This window comes from Erinaceus europaeus, chromosome 8 (assembly GCF_950295315.1).
Source record: "Erinaceus europaeus chromosome 8, mEriEur2.1, whole genome shotgun sequence".
Taxonomy (NCBI): domain Eukaryota; kingdom Metazoa; phylum Chordata; class Mammalia; order Eulipotyphla; family Erinaceidae; genus Erinaceus; species Erinaceus europaeus.
This window is the reverse complement of record NC_080169.1, coordinates 43,239,034-43,261,930: the sequence shown is the minus strand read 5'-3', so window position 1 is coordinate 43,261,930 and position 22,897 is coordinate 43,239,034. Positions and strand designations below refer to the sequence as shown.

Below are 22,897 nucleotides of genomic sequence, written 5' to 3'. Positions count from 1 at the left end.
TTCAGGTGGAGGCTTAGGGCTTGAACCCAGGTCTTTGAGATTGGTAATATGTATACTCAATGAGGTATACCAACATCCAGCCCACCAATTATGTCCATTTACAATCTAGATAGAAGGAGATTCAGAGATAGATTGGGGATAGGGATTCTATCATAGTACATTATCATCCAGGCCCTTGATGCCTGATATAAAGGCATGAATTGAATACGTACCTTCTCCATGTAAAAAAACACATGTACCAATGGATGAACTACCTTCTGCCTTTTTGAATAGTTTCTTTATATTTGTTCTCAGTTAACTAATAACTCTTTAGCACAATTTATTTAATTTATCTGTTTGTCTCTTTACAGTAAATTATTTTTTAGTTAACTAAATTTCTATTCTTTCCTTCCTTAAAAAGTCTAGTCTTTCAATGTGACTCTTCATAGTCAGTGCTTAATTTTCTTTTCTCTAGCTAATTAAATACTATTGAGTGCATGAATTTAATCATCTTTTTCTGATATTTCTAGTATTACCAGTAAATCTAGTTTTAATGTTTGCCATGAGTCTGAGTTTGATATGGTTCTTCCCTCCCCACTTCTGTATGGTAGGTTAAGTATGCCTTCTCACTTATTGGTGCTATAGACTTCTGCAGTTGAACAAAATAATGTAGCATTTCTGCTTGAATTCTCTATTGCTAAAAAAATTCTTGTCAGCTCTTTATAAATTTCATTCATTCTCCCTGAGCATCTACATGTAAAGCTCTTCCTTCCACCATCTCTTCTTGTTACTCCTACAAGGGTAACCACATGAGTAACTTCATGAGTTGCTTTGTGGAATTATTTGAGACCTCAGGTCTGCTTTAAAAAGCACCTTAAATAGCATTTTATCCTATATATTTATGTGTTTTGTAAAGAATATTTTTTCAATGACCCAGTTCTGCTATACAGCTGGAAATGAAACTATTACAAGTATTTCTAGACAAATAAAGTTAAGTAAAATTCATAAGAACACAAGGCTAAGAATAAATGAAAACCACACTACCTATTTGGCTGACATTCTTTTGAAAATTTCCATTAACTGAGTGTTTAAAGAATTTCAGAGTTATCTACTAGCATTAAGAAAGATAAAATGATGTAGAAAACATGTTCTCTCAAATGAGTAGTCTAACTGAAGATTCATGAATTGCTTCTTGTCATTTGATCTAAAAACTAGTTTCTCTTGTTTGAATTTAGAGGTATGACTAGTTATTTATTACTTATTCAAGGATGAAGACAGGGTGTGTGTAAATATGATCTCTTATTGAAATAGATATATTTTAAAGAGTGTATCATACCTACTCTAAAGAATCTGTTGTGCAAAATTAAAAGAGAAGTTTAACATTTTACAAAGATGCAAACATATCAAACAATAAATATCTATTCACAATAAATGTCAATTCACTGAGAGGTATTATCAGCATAGTTTATGTCTATTTGTCTTCAGAGCCAGCTCATTATATTTTTAATTGCCTCTTTTCTTAATTACTTCCTTGGATCTCATCAGTAAGAACTCTTATCACCAAAAAGTCTAGTTACCTCTGGTTTATACCACTGACCAGCTTAATTTAACTCTCAGCATGAGTCTTATTTGCTTCTATCTCAGTGGGTTAAACTTTATAGCATCTCACTTGGCATTTTTCAAACTTACACAAATATGCAGAGAATGACTACTAGGGAGGATCTGATTCCTTTCAGGTATCTCCCATGTTTAATTATATTGAATCTGTATTATAGTTCCTTTTATATACCTATCACATCAGTAAAGCCTAGGTTTCCATTGTGTACTTATTGTAGGGTTTACTTATTTTTATTTACCATATAGTCCCCAACAACAGAGATCTATACCCCACCCCCTTCATTGAAAGCTTCCCTATTCTTTATCCTTCTGGGAGTATGGAGTAAAATTCTTTATAGGGTGCAGAAGATGGAAAGTCTGGCTTCTATAACTGCCTCTCCACTGGACATGGGTGCTAGCAGTTTGATCCATACCCCCAACTTTTTTCTATCTTTCCCTAGTGTAGTAAGGCTCTTTGGAGGTGGGGTTCCAGGGCACATTGGTGAGGTCGCCTGCCCAGGGAAGTCAGGATGCCATCAAGATAGCATCTGCAACTTGGTGGCTGAAAAGTGGTAAGATATAAAGAAGAAAATTTGTTTAATAAAGATCAGAAGAGGGGGTGGAGCCAAGATGACGACTAGAAAGTAGCTGCACCCATAAGCTCTGACAATTGCTAGTAAGCCTTAGAAATCCTGGCCTTCATCGGGACAAGCAAAGAAGTGTTCTAAATGTGAGACCAAGGAGGTGACTATAATACAATTTGGGTTAAAAATTAGAGCAAAAAGAAAGGAATTTTCTTGATTATTTCTCTCAGCCCCCCCTCTCCCCATAACCAGACCCCTGGGGTAGGGAGCTGTTGCTATCAGGCTTCCCACTGAGCGCCTTTCTTTACCAAGAATCTTGGCCCACTGGGGTGCCATTCCAACTCTGCTTCTAAATTTCTAGGCTATTTTTGTTTTTCCTCTGAGTAAGGGACTTAGTTCCATTTGGAGTGACAATTAGCTAATCAAGCAAGCCTCACCCAGCCTGGGAAAAACTGCTTAAAAGTTTTTTTTTCTCCTGTTTTGTTTTGTGTTTTTTTTCTCAATCAGTTGTCTAGACTCAATGTGCATATGCTAACTGGGAGCTGTCCAAGCTGCAGACCCACTGCTTGGGCTTTTTACTCTGTTCTATTTTACTAATACTATTATATATACATGCATATCCCTTTGCCCCATCCTCAGGTTGACCAAAATTAACTCTTAGTATACTTTCCATTGCTAGGCGACAAGAATTATCACTCACTGTGAGAGAAACTTCTCTCACTTTTCATACCTCCTCTATCCACTCTTGCCCTTCTCCCACCTCCAAGCCAATTTAAAAAAAAAACTCTCCTTTCACTGCTTTTTTTTTACTGTTTTCTTCTTTTCTTTTTTCTTTTCTCTCTCTTTTCCCCTGTCTTCCTTTCTCCCTTCCTCCTCCCTCTGCATTCCGAATTCACTGATACTTATTTGTGAACTATTTCAGGGAAGAAATCTGACTCAAAGTGGACTCTCTTTGTGTGTGTCTCTGCTCTACTTCCCCTTCTCCTCTTGCTACCTCTAGAATTTACAGTGGACAGTAGATTTGCATAATTGTCTATTCCTTCTATTGCTTTTTTCCTTTATTTTTCTTTTTCATTTGGATTTGGTTGCTATTTTTTCTTGAACTGCAGACATTGTGGGACTAACTGGTATTGGTTAAAATGCTTCAGTCATTGCTTTAGTCACTATTGTAATTTCTGAGGGATGTGATTTCATTTGTCATAAAGGTATTTAAAATAGTGTGGCTTGTACACAAAACACAACAACTGAGGAACAACAGAACAGAAAAATTAAAAAAAAAACATTTAAAAAAAGGGTAGATCAAGAGCAAATAAAACTGTTTGTACAATGAATGAAGACAAGAGCCCAGAAGAAACTACAAATCATCCAGAAGTAACCATAGATAAGAAAAGCATGAAAGCAATAATAAATTTATTAATCACAGAAAAGAAAACAATTTTGGAGGAAAGAAACAACAGTATTAGGGAAACAACATATGAGAGCCTCAAGGAAAATACTCACTACCTTGAGGCAGTTAGAGAACTGAAAGCTGAAATAGATGAAATGAAGAAATCAGCTAAGGTAAAGGAAAGCAGACTATCAGAAGCAGAAAACAGAATTAGCCAGACAGAGGATGAGCTAGAGAAAACTAAGGAAGAGGTGAAAGAGCTCAAAAAGAGATTGAGAGACACTGAAAACAACAACAGAGACATATGGGATGATCTCAAAAGAAGTACCATTCATATAATTGGCCTGCCAGAGGAAGAAAGAGAGGAAGGGGAAGCAAACATTTTAGAAGAAATTATAGAAGAAAACTTCCCAGATCCGAACAACAGAAAGGACAGTAAGATCCAAGAGGCTCAGAGAGTATACAACAGAATCAACCCAGACCTGAAGACACCAAGACACATCATAGTCACAATGAGAAGAAGTAAGGATAAAGAAAGGATACTAAAGGCTGCAAGAGAAAAAACAAAAAATCACATACAACGCAATAAATGCCATCCCAACATGCTTCACTTCAGACTGTGACTAGAGACTTCAGGTTTGGAATGACAACCCTTCAACTTCATCACTTGAGTGAGACCTTTCCTTTCATAGTATTCTCTAATCGCATTCCAGGTTGTCCACTCCCCAATAAAGTCCCCTAACCTAGATATAGCCCAGGTCCCCTGATATAGAGCAGACCTTCCACCCTCTGCAACCCACAACGACCCTGGATCCATACTTCCAGAGAGATAGAGAATGGGAAGGCTATCAGGGGAGGGGATAGGATATGGATATGGGATATGGGATATGAATGATTGGGTTGTGGGAATTGTGCGGAACTATATCCCTCTTATTCTGTGGTTTTGTTAATGTCTCCTTTCTTAAATAAATAAAAAATAAAAATAAAAAAATAAAGATCAGAAGAGAACACACAAGTAGAACCTGGACTGGAGTTTGTGTAAGCAACAAAGTAAAAGACTTTTGGGTGTGTGGGTGGGGGGTGAGTTCAGGTCCTGGAACAGGATGGCAGAGTACCTAGTGGGGGTTTTATTGTTGTGTGGAAATTGAGAAATGTTACATGTGTACAAACTATTGTATTTACTGTCAACCATAAAACACTAATCCCTCAATAAAGAAATAAAAAAGAGATAACTGGAAATTTTATACATCTGTAATGGACAAGTTGTCAGGATTTGAGGTTGCTTCATCAGCAATGCATAAATAAAATGTGGGTATTCCTCAATATCAAACTTGATATACTTTCTTATTGTCTAAACATCATATAATCATTTAACATTTATACTAACTAAATATCTTGATAATATATTTCAACGGAAACAAATTAGATAACAAGGGTGAATGTTACACTACATATTTTGTGAATGCTTTATATAGTAAATATTTTAATTTCCTGGAAATTAAACATGTAATCTCCAAAAAGAAACATTTAATGCAAGTCATTTTACTATAATGAATAAAATGATTAATGTGGACCTGTTCTTATATTCAGATACTCATTACAATTTTCTGTGTGCAATCTGTGTCAAGATAGTAAAGGAAGTTTCTGTAGAATCTCAGCATAAGCTCTCTTGTAGGCCTCTCCAGGTGCTTGTCCTCACTGTAGAGTAACAATGATAGGGACTGCCACACATTCTGAAGGGAGGCTGGGTCAACATACTCTCCTACTCAAGGAAGTCTGGTCCTAAAATAATAACAGCCTAGAATATTTCTAGCTGTGACCATAGACTACAAGCTTAGACTGACAGAGTCTCAGAGGTTACAAAGCCTCCTATGCTAAATATGAATAGATATGGACCCTTGGTCAGGTCAGTAGGGTTAACAGTTAATGGTATTTATTTACTTCCCTCATATTTGGGAGCTACTCTCTGCCCTAATTCAGCTTTCTAGTTCTATTCTCAACTCTGACACATCTTCCTAGACAACACTTTTAGTCCACCTGCATGGTAGCTATTGGGCTCAGGCAAAAATTACTAAAGTCACAGGCCCTTGGAACATACCCAAATAGAATTTCTAGCTTCTTTCCACACAAAACCCCCTAATTTAATTTGCTTTATTCCTACTTTTAAGTTTCTATTTATTAAACACATTTTCTTTCTTTCTTTTTTTTTTTTACTTTCTTTTTGGGGGATTAATGTTTTACATTCGACAGTAAATACAATTGTTTGTACATGCATACCATTTTCCTGTTTCCCATACAACAATACAACCCCCACTAGGTCCTCTGTGATCCTTTTTGGACCTGTATTCTCTCCCACCCAGCCACCTCAGAGTCTTTTACTTTGTTGCAATACACCAACTCCAGTTCAGGTTCTACTTGTGTTTTCTCTTCTGATCTTTAGTAAACAAATTTTCTTGCTTTATATCTCACCACTTTTCAGCCACCAAGTTGCAGTTGCTATCTTGACAGCATCCTGACTTCCCTGGGCAGGCGACCTCACCAATGTGCCCTGGAACCCCACCTCCAAAGATAGAAAAGATAGAAAATAGGGTACCAAAGTAAAAACCCTGTGGTGATGGGTAGACATGCAGCTTCCTGGGCCAGTGGGGGATGGGAGTGGGTGGGAGGGATGGTTCACCGTCTTTTGGTGGTGGGAATGGTGTTTATGTACACTCCTAGCAAAATGTAGACATATAAATCAGTAGTTAATTAATATGAGAGGGGGAAAATCAATTGTATGTCTCAAAGTTTCTCAAAACACAAACTGAATCTTTTTAATATATAGGCTGTGTATTTGATATGTGGACTCTCTCAAAAGCCTAGACCAAGTAGATTAGAAGCATCCAATAGCACAGCTATATACAAGATACTGGATACTGTACAGCAAACCATAACAAAAGGACTTTTCAAAGTTAACCCAATTACCAAGTAATGTGATGATAACATTAACTATCGATTGTCTTTTTGAACCCTAAAACAGTAGGAACCTCACATCTCCACTATAGAGCCCCTACTTCCCCTAGTCCTGGAACCCTTGGATAGGGCCCACTATCCCGTATGCGTCTCCCTATCCATACCAAATAATATTGCATCCGCCGATCATAACCTAATCAACGCAACGATTGCCACCTCAACATGCTTCACCTCAGACTGTGTCCAGAGACTTCACGTGTGGAATGACAACCCTTCAGCTTCATTACTCGGGTGAGACCTTTCCTTTTATAGTACACTCTAATTTCATCTCAGGTGGTTCACTTTCTAACAAAGTCCCATAACCTAGATATACACCAGTTTCTATGAGAGAGAGCTTATATTCACACGTATCCATAAACTACTGCAAAATATATACCTGAAAGCAGAAGTACACTATAGTTTGCAGTGAGTACCTCCCTAACACTTCCTCTCCACTATTCCAAGCTTTGGGGCCATGATTGCTCAACAATTTGTTTGGCTTCGTATGTTAACTCTCTTTTCATTCACCAGGTTCCAGATGCCACCAGGATGCTGGCCAGGATTCCCTGGATTGAAGACCCCACCAATGCGTCCTGGAGCTCAGCTTCCCTAGAGACACACCCTACTAGGGAAAGAGAGAGGCAGACTGGGAGTATAGATAGACCAGTCAACGCCCATGTTCAGCGGGGAAGCAATTACAGAAGCCAGACCTTCTACCTTCTGTAACCCTCAATGACCCTGGGTCCATGCTCCCAGAGGGATAGAGAATGGGAAAACTATCAGGGGAGGGGGTGGAGATTGGGTGGTGGGAATTGTGTGGAGTTGTACCCCTCCTACCTTATGGTTTTGTTAATTAATCCTTTCTTAAATTAAAAAAAAAAGAAAAGAAAAGATAGAAAAAAGCTGGGGGTATGGATCAAACTGCTAGCACCCATGTCCAGTGGAGAGGCAGTTATAGAAGCCAGACTTTCCATCTTCTGCACCCTATAAAAAATTTTAGTCCATACTCCCAGAAGGATAAAGAAAAGGAAGCTTTCCTGGAAGGGGTAGAATATAGAACTCTGGTGGTGGGAACTGTATGGTATTGTACTGTTGTTAGCTTACAGTCTTATTAATAACTATTAAATCACTAATAAAAAAATTTAAAAAGAAGTTTCTGTAAAATTCACACAACTAGTTTAAGCATATTTGTGTCAGAAAAAAAGTTTCTTTAAGTATTTTATATAACTCTAAGGTCTTTCTTTTTGTCTTTATTATTTCTTCCATTATTTCACAATTCTAGACAAACTTTATCAGATAGGAAGGACTTGGCAGTGGTCCACCCAATAGAGTTCATGTGTCACCATGTGTCAGGACCTAGGTTAACACCCCAATCCACACCTACAGGAGGGAAGCTTCAAAAGCAGTGAAGAAGTGTGTCAGGTGTTTCTCTGTCTCTGAATCTCTCCCCTTTTCAGTTCTCTGTCTCTGTCAAAAACATGAAAGAAAAAAAAAATGAGCACTCGGTGGTGGATTTGTCATACAGGTCCTGATTCCCAGCAATAACCCTGGTGGCATTTGGAGAGAGAGAGAGAGAGAGAGAGAGAGAGAGAAACAGAGACAGAGAAGGCAGAGACAGAAGGAAAGGAAAGTATGTCATAGTATTATCATAGTATTAGTCATCGTATTAGTATCAGAGTTTCAAACACTGCAGTGGGAACAAGATTTGAATGTGAATCATACACATGGCTAAACAGGTGCCTTTCTAGGCGAGTTATGTTGTCAAACTGAGTTAAGACATTTTGAAAAGTTTGTGGAAAATGTTATATGTTATAAACATATAGGGGGCTGGGAAGTTGAGCACATTTTACCATGCATAAGGACCTGGGTTCAAGCCTCTGCTCACCACCTGCATGGGGGGAGCTTCAGAATGGAACAGCAGGTTAGCAGTTATCTATCCTTCTCTCTCTTTCTCTACCCTACCTTCCCCCTTTCAATTCTCTCTTTTCTATAAAAAAAATAACAAATAAGTAAAAGAAAGAAAGGAAAAAAAATGGCTCTCAAGAGAAGTAGATTATTATGGTGACACTGAGCCCCTGCAATAAACCTGGTGGCAAAAACAACAAAAAAAAAACAAAAAAAAATAAAACATATAGAAGTCCTGTTACAAATCTTCAAAAACAAAACTGTAGAATTGATTTTAACTAAAATATGAATAATTCTTAGGGTATGTAGTTACTGGTCACATAATGTCAAGTTTCTTAAGATCAGTACCCAACTTAACTATTTTTACAAATACTATATGAACCTTATCTTTATGGTTGGTATATGTCATAATGATACAAGTTCGTGTAATTCATCCTATATATTTACATGATAAATATTTTAGATGAATTACTTCCATATTTATTAACCTCTGCTTTGGAATTTACCTTAGTTCAACATCTACACATTAATACTAACATTCTTTTAAAATTTTTAAAAATGTTAGTATTATTATTGCACTTTGTTTATCTAGTTTGAAAAGTTTAGGGAACTTGGGGGATAAGGGGATAGAAGCAGTGCTTCTTTGCTTGCAAAGCTATCCCCTTGCAGGTTGGGTCCTATTGCATAGTAACATGCTCACTTAACCAGGTACACCACTGCCAGACCCCAATACCCCAATAACATTATTTTTGTTATATACATACATATATATATATATATTACTGGATAGAGACAAATAATTTGAGAAGGGAGGGGAAGGAAGAGAGGGAGAGAGACAGAGAGACACTTGTAGCCCTTTTTCACCCCTTGTGAAACTTTCCCCCTGCAGGTGGGGACCAGGGGCTTGAAACCGAGTCCTTGTGCACTATAATGTGAACGCTTAGTCAAGTGCACCACTGGTTGATCCCTCCTTGTTATCCTTTATTAACGTGACTTTTGTTTTTGGTGTTTTGCAGTGCTTTGGCAGGGTTGTGAAATTTCAAAAATTATTAAACTATATTCAGTTGCAATTCAGAATTCTGAAAGATCTTTTCAAAGTAATAACCTACAGTACTATAATTGGCATCAGAAACTAAAATCTGATCTACCTCTGGCAATGAAATTGTACAACTCTGGAAGGACTGCTATAATAAATCCACCCAAGAGTGTTAAAAATGTAGCCATTAAAATGGCCAAGAAAATATTAATGTACTAACATTACATGCTTTATGCTACTTCCCTACAACCTCAATATACATTATTAGTAGAATGTATCCCTAGGCTAGATTTCAAATGACTTGGCATGCTGTGTAAAGTTAGTGGATACTGAACAATTAAATTTAAGAAGTCACAAATGCAAAACTTCAGCATTTATTTTCCATGAATTACTGCTTGCTGTTGTCATACTTTTTTTGGAGGGGGGAGGGTGAGGGTGAGAGGGAGAGGTAGGTGGAAGGAGGAACATAATAGAGCAATCTCTGTTTTTGTTAAAAAAAATCTGTTAAAAGCTATCTCTTCTTTTGTTAAAAATATATCTGTTAGTTCCTTTCCTTATTTCCCATTAATTCTTCCTCAGATTTCTGATTCTTTGAATATTCTCCTTTTAAAAATGGTCTTTAACCTGCTGGTTCCAAATGGGGTCTTTATCTTTCTTTTTCCTTGATATCTAACATATTTGCTGGGAATCTATACCCTACCTTACCTTACCCTACCCTACCCTACCCTACTTACCCTACCCAACCCTATTCTTTTATTTTTTTAAATTTTTTATTTAAGAAAGGATTAGTGAACAAAAGCATAAGGTAGGAGGGGTACAACTCCACACAATTCCCAACACCCAATCCCCATAACCCACCCCCTCCCCTGATAGCTTTCCCATTCTCTATCCCTCTGGGAGCATGGACCCAGGGTCGTTGAGGGTTGCAGAAGGTAGAAGGTCTGGCTTCTGTAATTGCTTCCCCGCTGAACATGGGCGTTGACTGGTCAGTCCATACCCCCAGTCTGCCTCTCTCTTTCCCTAGTAGGGTGTGACTCTGGGGAAGCTGAGCTCCAGGACACATTGGGGGAGTCTTCAATCCAGGGAAGCCTAGCCAGCATCCTGGTGGCATCTGGAACTGTAAACTCTAGTGTAGTCCTGCTTTCAGGTATATATTTTGCAGTAGTTTATGGATACGTGTGCACATAAGCTCTCTCTCACAGAAACTGGTGTATATCTAGGTTATGGGACTTTGTTAGAAAGTGAACTACCTGAGATGAAATTAGAGTGTACTATTAAAGGAAAGGTCTCACCCGAGTAATGAAGCTGAAAGGTTGTCATTCCACACGTGAAGTCTCTGGATACATTCTGAGGTGAAGCATGTTGAGGTAGCAATCGTTGCTTTGGTTAGGTTGTGATCGGCAGATGCAATGTTATTTGGTTTGGATTGGGAGATGCATACGGGAAAGTGGGCCCTATCCATGGGTTCCAGGACTGGGGGAAGTAGGGGCTCTATAGTGAAGATGTGAGGTTCCTGCTGTCTTAGGGTTCAAAAAGACAATCAATAGTTAATATAATCATCACATTATTTGTTAATTGGGTTAACTTTGAAAAGTCCCTTTGTTATGGTTTGCTGGACAGTACCCAGTATCTTGTATATAGCTGTGCTATTGGAAGCTTCTAATCTACTTGGTCTAGGCTTTTGAGAGACTCCGCATATCAAATACATATAGCCTATAATACAAATACAAATACAAATAGCCTATATATTAAAAAGATTCAGTTTGTCTTTTGAGAAACTTTAAGACATACAATTGATTTCCCCCTCTCATATTAATTAGCTACTGATTTATATGTCTACATTTTGCTAGGAGTGTACATAAACACCATTCCCACCACCAAAGGACTGTGACCCATCCCTCCCACCCACTCCCACCCCCCACTGGCCCAGGAAGCTACATGCCTACCCCTCACCACTGGGTTTTTACTTTGGTGCCCTACTTACAATTTGATCAGGTCCTGCTTTTAGTTTCCCTTTCAGATCTTCTTAGTCAGCTTCTGTTGATGAGTGGGATCATCCCATACTCATCTTTATCTTTCTGACTTAGTTCACTTAACATAATTCCTTCTAGCTCTGTCCAAGATGGGTCAGAGAAGGTGGGTTCATTGTTCTTGATAGCTGCATAGTATTCCATTGTGTATATATACCACAGCTTTCTCAGCCACTCATCTGTTGTTGGGCACCTGGGTTGCTTCCAGGTTTTAGCTATTATGAATTGTGCTGCTATGAACATAGGAGTACACACCTTTTTTTGGTTGGGTGTTATGGAGTCCTTGGGGTATAACCCCAGGAGAGGAATTATTGGGTCATATGGAAGGTCCATGTCTAGCCTTCCGAGAGTTTTCCAGACTGCTCTCCACAGAGGCTGTACCAATTTACATTCCCACCAGCAATGTAAAAGGGTTCCTCTGTCCCCACATCCTCTCCAGCATTTGTTGCTGCTGTCCTTTTTGATGTATGCCATTCTCACAGGAGTGAGGTGGTATCTTAGTGTTGTCTTGATTTGCATTTCTCTGATAATCAGTGACCTAGAGCAGTTTTTCATATGTTTGTTAGTCTTTTGGATCTCCTCTGTGGTGAATGTTTTGTTCATTTCCTCTGCCCATTTTTGGATGGGGTCATTTGCTTTTTTGCGGCTAAGTTTGTTGAGCTCTTTATATATTTTGGTGATTAGTTTCTTGTCTGATGTCTGGCATGTGAAGATCTTCTCCCATTCTGTGAGGGGTCTCTCTGTTTGTTTAATAGTTTCTTTGGATGTGCAGAAGCTTTTCAATTTGATGTGGTCCCATTGGTTTGTTTCTGCTTTGGTCTTCCTTGCAATTGGGTTTGATTCATCAAAGATGTCCTTGAGGTGTATGTGGGAGTGTTTTACCAATGTTTTCCTCTAAGTATTTGATTGTTTCTGGTCTGACATCTAGGTCTTTGATCCATTTGGAGTTGATTTTTGTTTCTGGTGAGATAAAGTGGTTCAATTTCATTCTTCTGCATGTTTCAACCCAGTTTTCCCAGCACCATTTATTGAAGAGAGCCTCCTTTTTCCATTTAATCCTTTGGGCCCCCTTATCAAAGATTAGATGCCCATAGGTGGTGGGATTTACTTCTGGGCTTTCAATTCTGTTCCACTGGTCTGTATGCCTATTTTTGTTCCAGTACCATGCTGTTTTGATGATGATGGCTTTATAATATAGTTTAAGGTCTGGGAGTGTGATGCCTCCATTTCTGTTTCTTTTCCTTAAGATGGTTTTGGCAATTCTAGGTGTTTTCAGGTTCCAGATAAATGATTGTAGTGTTTGTTCTATTCTCTTAAAGAAGCCAGCTGGAACTTTGATGGGTATTGCATTAAATTTGTATATGGCTCTGGGGAGAATATTCATTTTGATGATATTTATTCTTCCAATCCATGAGCATGGGATATCTTTCCATTTCTTGGTATCAGTTTCTATCTCCTTGAGTAGCAACTCATAGTTTTCAGTATACAAGTCTTTCACTTCTTTGGTCAACTTTATTCCTAGGTATTTGATTGATTTTGCTGAAACAGTAAATGGGAGTGATTTCTGGATGTCTTCTTCTTCAGATTTAGTGTTTGCATAAAGAAATGCCACTGATTTTTGTACATTGATTTTGTAGCCTGATACCTTGCTATATTGCCTAACAACTTCCAGTAATTTTCTACTGGATTCTTTAGGTCTTTCTATGTATACTATCATATCATCTGCAAATAGTGAGAGCTTGACTTCTTCCCTTCCAATCTGTATCCCTTTGATTTCTTTCTCTTGCCTGATTGCTATGGCAAGAACTTCCAATACTATGTTGAAGAGTAACGGTGACAGTGGACAGCCCTGTCTAGTCCCCGAACTGAGGGGGAATGCTTTCAGCTTCTCTCCATTGAGTATGATGTTGGCTGTAGGTTTGCTGTATATAGACTCCACTATCTTGAGGAATTTCCCATCTATTCCCATTTTCTGTAGAGTTTTGAGCATGAATGGGTGTTGGATTTTGTCAAAGGCTTTCTCTGCATCTATTGAGATAATCATGTGGTTTTTGGCTTTGCTTTTATTGATGTGATGAATGACATTGATTGATTTACGGATGTTGAACCAGCCTTGCATTCCTGGGATGAATCCCACTTGGTCATGATGAACAATCTTTTTGATGTGTTGCTGTATCCGGTTGGTCAAGATCTTGTTTAATATTTTGGCATCTATGTTCATCAGAGATATTGGTCTGTAGTTTTCCTTTTTTGTTCTGTCCCTATCAGCTTTTGGTATCAGGGTGATGTTGGCTTCATAAAAGGTGGAAAGGAGTATTCCTGTTTCTTCAATCTGATGGAATAGCTTAAGAAGTATGAGTATTAACTGTTTCCTGAAAGTTTTGTAGAATTCATTTGTGAAGCCATCTGGTCCAGGACTTTTGTTGTTGGGGAGATTCTTAATAACGGTTTCAATTTCTTTGTCTGTGATTGGTGCATTTAGATTTTGTAGTTCTTCTTGGTTCAGTTTTGGAAGTGCATAGGTTTCTAGGAATTGTTCCATTTCTTCCAGATTCTCTAGCTTGGTGGCATATAGTTCTTTATAGAAGTTTCGCAGAATTCTCTGGATTTCTGTGGTGTCAGTTGTGATATCTCCTGCATCGTTTACAATTCTATTAATTTGAGTCTTCTCTCTTTTTTGTTTGGTGAGTCTGGCTAGGGGTTTGTCAATTTTGTTTAATCTTTCAAAGAACCAACATTTGGCTTCATTGATCTTTTGTATGGTTCTTTTATTTTCGATGTTGTTTATTTCTGCTCTAACTTTAGTGATTTCTGTCCTTCTGGTTGCTTTAGGGTTCCTTTGTTCCTCTTCCTCTAAGTCCTTGAGGTGTGTAGTAAGGTCGTTCATTTGGGCTTCTTCTTGGTGTTTAATATGTGATTGTATGGCTATAAGTTTCCCTCTCAGTACTGCTTTCGCTGTGTCCCAAATATTTTGACAGGTTGTGTCTTCATTTTCATTAGTTTCCAGGAACATTTAAATTTCCTGTTTGAGTGAGTCTCTGACCCAGTGGTTCTTAGGGAGCATGTTGTTTAGTTTCCAAATTCTATGCCTTTTAATAATTTTCCGTTTGTTGTTAAATGTTACTTTTACTCCACTGTGGTCTGAGAAGATACATGGGATGATTTCAATGCTCTTGAATTTATTGATGCTGTCTTTGTGGCCTAACATGTGGTCTACCTTGAGTATGTGTTATGTGGATTTGAAAAGAAGGTGTATTCCAGTTTTTTGGGGTGGAGGAGTCTGAAAATGTCCAAGAGGTCTAGTCTGTCAATCTCTTCATTCAATTCTCTTGTATCTTTATTGGTTCTCTGCTTTGTTGATCTGTCTAAGTGTGAGAGTGGGGTATTGAAGTCTCCCACTATTATTGTATTACTATTGATGTATTTTTGAAATTCTTTCAGTAGGTGTTTAATGTATTTAGATGGTCCCTCGTTGGGTGCATAGATGTTAATAATTGTTAAGTCTTCTTGGATGATTGATCCTCTAATCATTATGTAATGTCCTTGCCTATCTTTTATTACTTTATTTAATTTAAAATCTATCATGTCTGAGATGAGAATGGCTGTTCCTGCCCTTTTTTTTGGACTGTTAGCCTGTATGATAGTTTTCCATCCTTTCACTTTAAGTCTGTGTTTATCTTGTTGTGACAGATGGGATTCTTGCAAGCAGCATATGGTTGGGTTATGTTTTCTGATCCATCCCCCCACCCTGTGCCTTTTTATGGGTGAGTTTAAGCCATTGACATTTATTGATATTATGGATTTAATGTATTGTAGTGCCATTGTTCTAAAAAACGATTTGTTTACTCTGATATATTACAAGTATTATAGTGATGTTCTTGTTTATAAGAGGTCTTTTAGTACCTCTTTCAGGGCCGGCTTGGTGATAGTTGCCTCCTTTAACTGTTGTTTGTCTAAGAAGGTTTTGATCCCTCCATCTAGCTTGAATGAAAGTCTAGCAGGATATATTATCCTTGGTTGAAACCCTTTTTCATTCAGGGCTCGATAGATATCTTGCCACTCCCTTCTGGCTTTTAGAGTTTGAGTTGAGAAATCTGCAGAAAGTCTTATGGGTTTTCCCCTGTATGTGACTTTTTGTTTCTCTCTTGCAGCCTTTAGGATCCTTTCTTTATCTTTACTTCTTCTCATTGTGACTATGATGTGTCTTGGTGTTTTCAGGTCTGGGTTGATTCTGTTTGGTACTCTCTGGGCCTCTTGCACCTTGATATCCTTTCTGTTATTCAGGTCTGGGAAATTTTCTTGTATTATTTCCTCTAGATTGTTTGCTTCCCCTTCCTCTCTTTCTTCCTCTGGCAGGCCAATTATACAAATGTTACTTCTTTTGAGATCATCCCATATGTCTCTGTTGTTGTTTTCAGTGTCTCTCAATCTCTTTTTAAGCTCTTTCACCTCTTTCTTAGTTTTCTCTAACTCATCCTCTGTCTGACTAATTCTGTTTTCTGCTTCTGTTAGTCTGCTTTCCCTTGCCTCAGCTTCTTTCTTCATTACAGCTATTTCAGCTTTCAGTTCTCTAATTGTCTCAAGATAATCAGTATTTTCCTTGGGGGTCTCAACTGTTGTTTCCCTAATACTGCCATTCCTTTCCTCCAATGTTGTTTTCATTTCTGTGATTAATAAGTTTATTATTGCTTGCATACTTTTCTTATCTATGGTTACTTCTGACTGATTTATGGTTTCTTCTGGGCTCTTGTCTTCATTCATTGGGGTAGCAGTTTTATTTGTTTTTAGTCTACCCATTTTTTTTATTTATGTGTTTCTCTCTCTTTTTTTTTTTTAATGCTCTGTTGTTCCTCAGTTGTTGTGTTTTGAGCACAAGTAACACTGTACTAAATACCTTTATGACAATTGCACTCACCAACCTCCGGAATTACAGTAGCAACTGAAGTAAGTATTGAAGGAGTTTAATCGTTACCAGTTAGCCAAAAAAATTTCTCCAGTCTGTGAAAAAATAATAACCAAATCCCAGTGAAGAAAGAGAAAAGAAAGAGAGGATAGCAAGAATAAACAGTTATGCAAATCTACTATCCAGTGTATATTCTAGGGGTAACAAGAGTGTAAAGGGAACTAGAGCAGAGATACACACATAGAGAGTCCACTCTGGGTCAGATTTCTTCCCCAAAGTAATTCACAAATTCAGAAAGGCAAAGAAGAAAGAAGTGTATGACAAGATAAAAAAAAAAAATAATAAATAAATAAAAGAGATAGAGAGAGATAAGAGAGAGAAAAGGGAGAAGATAATAAGAAGGGTTGTAATTAAAGGGCAGTGCGAGGAACTTCCCAAATGTGTATCAGTGAGTTAAAAAAACAAACAAACAAACAAAAAAAAACCCTGTTTGGTGGTATGGGGTATCCTGCTAGTAGCTGGTCCCAGGCACTGCTTATGGGGGGGGGGGGCGGTGGCGGGAAGGATGTATGCTTGAAATTTAAAAGGAAGAAAAAAGAATTTTTTCCCCTATTCTAATTCTTAACCCAAATTAAGTTATAGACACCTCCTTGGTATTACCGCTATGGCCCCTTATTGGCTGGCCTGCTAAAGGCAGAAAATCCTATTGTTTACACGAGATGTGTCCGGAGCTCAAAGGCTAGCTGCTTCTCCGTCCGCCATCTTCCAGGAAACCCCCCCCTTCAGACTTTTTTAAAGGATTTCTCAAAAATGAAAACTAGCTCCAAATCCTTTGATCCAATGAGAGCTATACTCAAGAAGTCTTTGGATCTGCTCTCAGGGTCGCGGTGGACCCTGGATTCTCCCAAGAGGAAGCCCCTGAGCTAAAGTGCTCTCTCCGGGTCCTCTGCCCGCCGCGCTCTGCAACCGGCGGAGGAGCCGCCTTCCTGGGCAGGCGGAGGACAATGCCCCGCGCACTCGCCTTGCCTGGCGCCCTGGGAATTCTGGAGCCCCGCTAGTCCCTGTCACCTTTACTGTAATTCTTAACCCAAATTAAACTGTAATCACTTCTTTGGTGCCCCCCCTTATTGACTGGCCTGCTAAAGGCAGAAAATCCTACCGTTGCCGACGATGCGGTCAGAGCGCTCGCTGTCAGCGACTTCTCAGGCCGCCATCTTCCTCTCCCCTCCTACCCAACCCTATTCTATCCACAACTTGCCATCTACAACATACTCATGTTTTTTGCCAAGTTTCACTTTAATGGTATGCTTTAATGCATAGTATTCATACTTCACATAACAAAATCCTATTCCTGACCCATTTAACTGTATGGAACATGTGCATCATCATTTGTCTCAATAGCACCTTCTCAATGAAAATTTTCACCTATATTATCCCCCTATATTTATTCTAAGATTCAAGAATAACGCATTTGATGTTGTTATTCTGACTACCTAGTACAATTTTTTTAAATTATCTTTATTTATTGGATAGAGGCAGCCAGAAATTGAGAGGAAAGGAGGAGAGAGAGGAAGAAAAAGAGAGACCTGCAGCCCTGCTTCACCACTTGTGAAACGTTCTCCCTACAGGTGGGGACCAGAGGCTTGAACCCGAGTCCTTGCACATTGTAATGTGTGTGCTTAACCAGGTGCACCACACAATTTTTTGAGTTTCTTTTTCTAATTTATATATTTTGAACAAACTAGAATATTATTACTTAGGTAGAGAACATTGTTTAAAATAAATATTTAGGTTTAAAATCAATATTTAGGTTTAAAAGTTAAGAGTTAAATATAAACTTGATAAAATAATTTGATTAGATTAGCTATATATATATATATATATATATATATATATATATATAAAACAAAATATACTCTATCCCTTGTCACCTTGGACCCATCCTCTGCAATAGTTACATGATTTACAACTGAGATTTTTTTAACAGAGGTATCCAGATATGGATGGCAAATCAAAGGATTTAATAAGAGAGTTTTCTTGGGGGGAGAAGTATGTTTATGGATTAAATATTTTTTCAGTGTCAATTTTATTTAAAGATAAATCAAATATTCCATGTAACTATTATATTTTATATATCACATTTTAAACAGTAAAATTAGTCTTTTTTTCTTTTCACAATGGGCAAGGGAAACAAAAACAAGATTGAACAAATGGAACTGTATCAAATTACAAAGCTTCTATACATGAAAAGGAAACTCCGTAAGGGTAAACAGGAAATCTAGCAACTGGGAGAACATCTTCACATATTATAGTTCAGGCAAGTAGTTGATATCAAACATCTATAAAGAACTCATACAGCTCAACGGAAAAGAAAAAGAACAACCCAATGAAAAGGTGGGCAAAATATATGAACAAATAATCTTCTAGAACTGCAGAAATGCTCTAATTCACTCATCACCAGATAAATGCAAATTAAAACCACATTGATATACTATTCTGCACCTGTGAGAATGGCCTTCATCAGCAAAGCAGGAGAGGGTGTGGAAAGGATGTGGAGAGAAAGGAACTATTACATTGCTGGTGGGAATACAAACTGGTACAACCATTATGGAGAACAGTATGGAAAATTCTTAAGCAAATACAGATGGAAATACTTTATGATCCAGCAACTCCACTCCTAGGCATTTATCCAAGAGATAATAATACCAACTCAAAGGGATATATGTACACCAATGGTCATAGCTGCATTATCTACAATAGCCAAAATGTGGAACCAACAATAATTATTCTTAAGCTAAATGCTGACTCAGATCTGGATGTCAGAAATTTTAAAGGGAAGAGTTCATAAGTCAGAGGTGACTGAATATGAGTTCATACTGAACTTCTCACAATTATAATTTGAAATGGTATTCATCATAGTGGATCTCAAACAAAACAGAAAAAGGAATACGGCATTCATACATAATACTTACAGATGATCCCATGTCCAGTCACTCTACCTGAGTCTTTGCAAAGAAAATAAAAATTTACCTTCTTTTTCCTTGTGGGAGTTTAAGTGAGAGAGGAGGTTCTCATTGGTCTGTATACAGTACACCTCACGGTTCTGGACTCCTCCTCCACAGAGGGCTGTCTGGTTGGCTCTCCTTTTGTCTTGCTGACTGAGCAAAGGATCTACCCTGCACTCTGTCCACTGGGTAGTTCTCCAGTCATACCTAGAAAAAGTAAAGGCCAGTAACAACTGTTTAACACCTCCCGCCTCCCGTGTTGCCATTGAATTAAGGTAAATATCTGTGCTGTGATACTCTCTCTCTCTCTCTCTCTCTCTCTGTGTTTGAAAAAGATAAGCTCACTACAGTGAAGCCCCAGCAATGAAAGATAAAAGAAAAGAAAAAAGAAAGAAAAGAAAGAGGAAGAGAGAAGGAAGGAAGGTAGAAAAGAGAGAGAGAAAGTCTAAAAGTTTTATTTCTTTTAAATTAACCACAGACTCAATCTGTTGTGTAGATTTTAACCATTCTCTATTCTCAGCAGTGTTCCATTTAAAGAAGGGTTAAATTTAGCATGATCCTATTTTAATTGTGATGACTGGAAGTTACTTATAAATATTTTAAAAAGAGAGAGTGACGAAAATATGAAATTTTATGTTCAATTAAGCTAAACTCAGGCTTGCCCTTTCTCAGTTCTTATAAACTAAGAAGGATTGTATCTGAGAATGGAAAACATCTAAAATAATGATGAACCTAAACATTTGTTTTTTTAAGACAAAATACATGAAAATAGTTTTTTATACTGTAATAAAATTGTGAGTGTATGTTAGGATTTAAATTATAGCAATTCAGAGTTTTCTCTTTATTGTCAAGATTTTTTTTTCCTGTAGCACTGAGCATCCCTGAGTGCTAATGAATGATGAAAAGAGCTGATGCTTCTAATCAGTAAAACACAGGAAAGATGATCTGAAAGACTAAATGAAAGCCTCAGTCAAGATTACAATGGGAAAGAAATGTCAAGGGACTGTCAGCCCAGCACATGCTTTAAGGAGATATCCAATGAACCATATCCTGATGTCACAGGAGATAGTGGAAAGGGTGGCATTTATCCACTGCAAGGAAAATAGATATCCTAAAAGCACAAAGAGAATGTCTCATGTGGCACTTCTTGTCACTTTCGCTAAGAAGCTACCTTAGTAATCAGATTAACAGCAGACATAGGAACAAATGGATGTGCTATTGTTCACCTGAATTAGACACAAAGGTTAAATGGGCTCTCAGATGTCTGATCTAGGTACTTTGCTTTATCAATGTTAAAGTTTCATGACAGTGAACCCATTTTTCATGTTTCTAAGTAAGGATTCATGGTTTAACAGGTGTAAGACTGGGGAACCAGGAAACAATATTCTTGATACATTTTTATAAGGGAAATAAAACATTCAGACCAATCTGAAAACATGAGTAACTGATGCTTTGGGTAGGGGGCCTAGGAAAGTAAAAGCAAACATGTCATTTATTAAGTGAATTAAAATGAAAATTTTATCTTTCTATAATATGTTCTGATTTAGTTTATCTTAAGTAGTCTTGTGAGAAGACTAAAATTTCAGAACTGTAATTTGGTTATATCTTCTAAGAAAAATGCCATTTATCTATTTATTTTTAAATTTATTTATAAAAAGGAAACATTGACTAACCCATAGGATTAGAGGGATACAACTCCACACAATTCCCACCACCAGAATTCCATATCCCATCCCCTCCCCCAATGGCTTTCCTATTGTTTAACCCTCTGGGAGTATGGACCCAAGGTCATTGTGGGATGCAGAAGGTGGAAGGTCTGGCTTCTGTAATTGCTTCCCAGCTGAACATGGACATTGACTGGTTGATCCATACTACCAGCTTGCCTCTCTCTTTATCTAGTGGGGCGGGGTCCTGAGGAAGTGGGGCTCCAGGGCACATTGTTGGGGTTGTCTGTCCAGTGAAGTCTGTTTGGCATCATGCTAGCATCTGGAAACTGGTGGTTGAAAAGACCTATTTTTTTAAACAGGGAAAGAAGAGGCTCCAGAGTGTTTATGTACTTTACTAATGTTATGTGAATATATGAAATGAAGAATAACAAACCTACTTTGAGGTAGAAATTAAACTAATAGGAGACAACACACTTTGGATAGAAATCTGGGAAAATAAAAAATAAAAATAAATCTGGGAAACAATCAATTTTACTTATTATGTAGGAAGCAAAACTAAAATCAGTACACAATTGACAGAAGAGTTCAAGAGAAAATGAATTTTGTTTGGAGTTTTCAATCTTTTTTCACATCAATGAGAAATGAGTGACTTTGAAGTGCTATAGATAATCCTGCATAGGAGCCGGGTGGTGGTGCACCTGGTTGAGTGCACATATATTTTTTATAAAAGAAAATCCTGCATAAATCCTCACTATTTTGTTGTTGTTAGAAAAGGCAGTAATAGGAGTATTTACATTCCACCACTCACTTTATGAAGTTTGAGCAATATCCATGCCCTTTATATATTTGAAATTTTCCAGAGAAGCTCTCAGTAAAGCTCATAGTTTCTTCTAAGAAACTGAATATCTCCGTTGCTTTATAAATAGTCAATATTATACTAGCCAAAATGTATTTAATGTTAAAAGAGCCCACAGTAATATCTTGGACAGAGTATTTTTAGGGACAAAAAAAATTCTATAATAATACCCACTATTTCAAAACTAGTCTTATTCCACATTATTCAAAGGACATTTATTGAATGGGTATATATGATATATCAGATGCTGTGACATGTTTCTTCTTTAAAAATAAAACAAAGTCATAATAATAAGTGTAATCCTGTCTCCAAGGAATTTTAAGTCTTGTTATTTTGATGTAGTGTTTTACTGTATTGAATGGAACTTATGATATACAGTGCTGTATTTTAATAGGACTTGATAAATGAGCAATATCTCAAAATTTTATTTTACCTTACAGATTTGGAGGTGATAAAGAATGGCCCAATTATCAAACTCAACCTGTCATTGTTTTTACAAATATAGCTTTATTGGAACATAGCTATAACTATTTGTTTACTTATTGTCTATAGATTCAATGGTAGAGTTGGATTATTGAAATGGAGACATATGGCTCATAAAGTAAAATATGCTTATTATCTTCTCTTTCACAGAAGCAGTTTTGCCAACCCCTATTGTAAGAAACTGAGAAATAGAACTGCTATCAAAAATCTAGTCTTTGTGAAAACCTAGAAAATTTGTTAGAGACATTTATATTCTATAAAACCAGTATTTGATTTTTCAGTTATCTCCAGGGCTTTCTCTCTCCAGGCCAACTTTTTTAGGGAGGGAGAGAGGGAAAGAGGGAGAAAGAGGGAGAGGGAGAGGGAGAGGGAGAAGGAGAGGGAGAGGGAGAGAGACGGGAGACGGGAGAGAGACGGAGAGAGAGAGAGAGAGAGAGAGAGAGAGAGAGAGAGAGAGAGAGACCACAGCATCAAA

General features: G+C 37.6%; 1 protein-coding gene and 1 long non-coding RNA gene across 2 annotated transcripts in view; one reads left to right on the top strand and one right to left on the bottom strand.

Annotated features, from left to right (window-relative positions):
• Positions 1–22,897, bottom strand: part of THSD7A (thrombospondin type 1 domain containing 7A) — a 581,601-nt gene that overhangs the window by 257,061 nt on the left and 301,643 nt on the right. Inside the window, exon 4 of the mRNA XM_007536219.3 lies at positions 19,442–19,623. Coding sequence (XP_007536281.2) covers positions 19,442–19,623 — 182 coding nt within the window. The remainder of the gene's footprint in view (positions 1–19,441; positions 19,624–22,897) is intronic.
• LOC132539895 (uncharacterized) overlaps positions 1–22,897 on the top strand; it is a 375,892-nt gene that overhangs the window by 293,834 nt on the left and 59,161 nt on the right. The window lies entirely within an intron of this gene.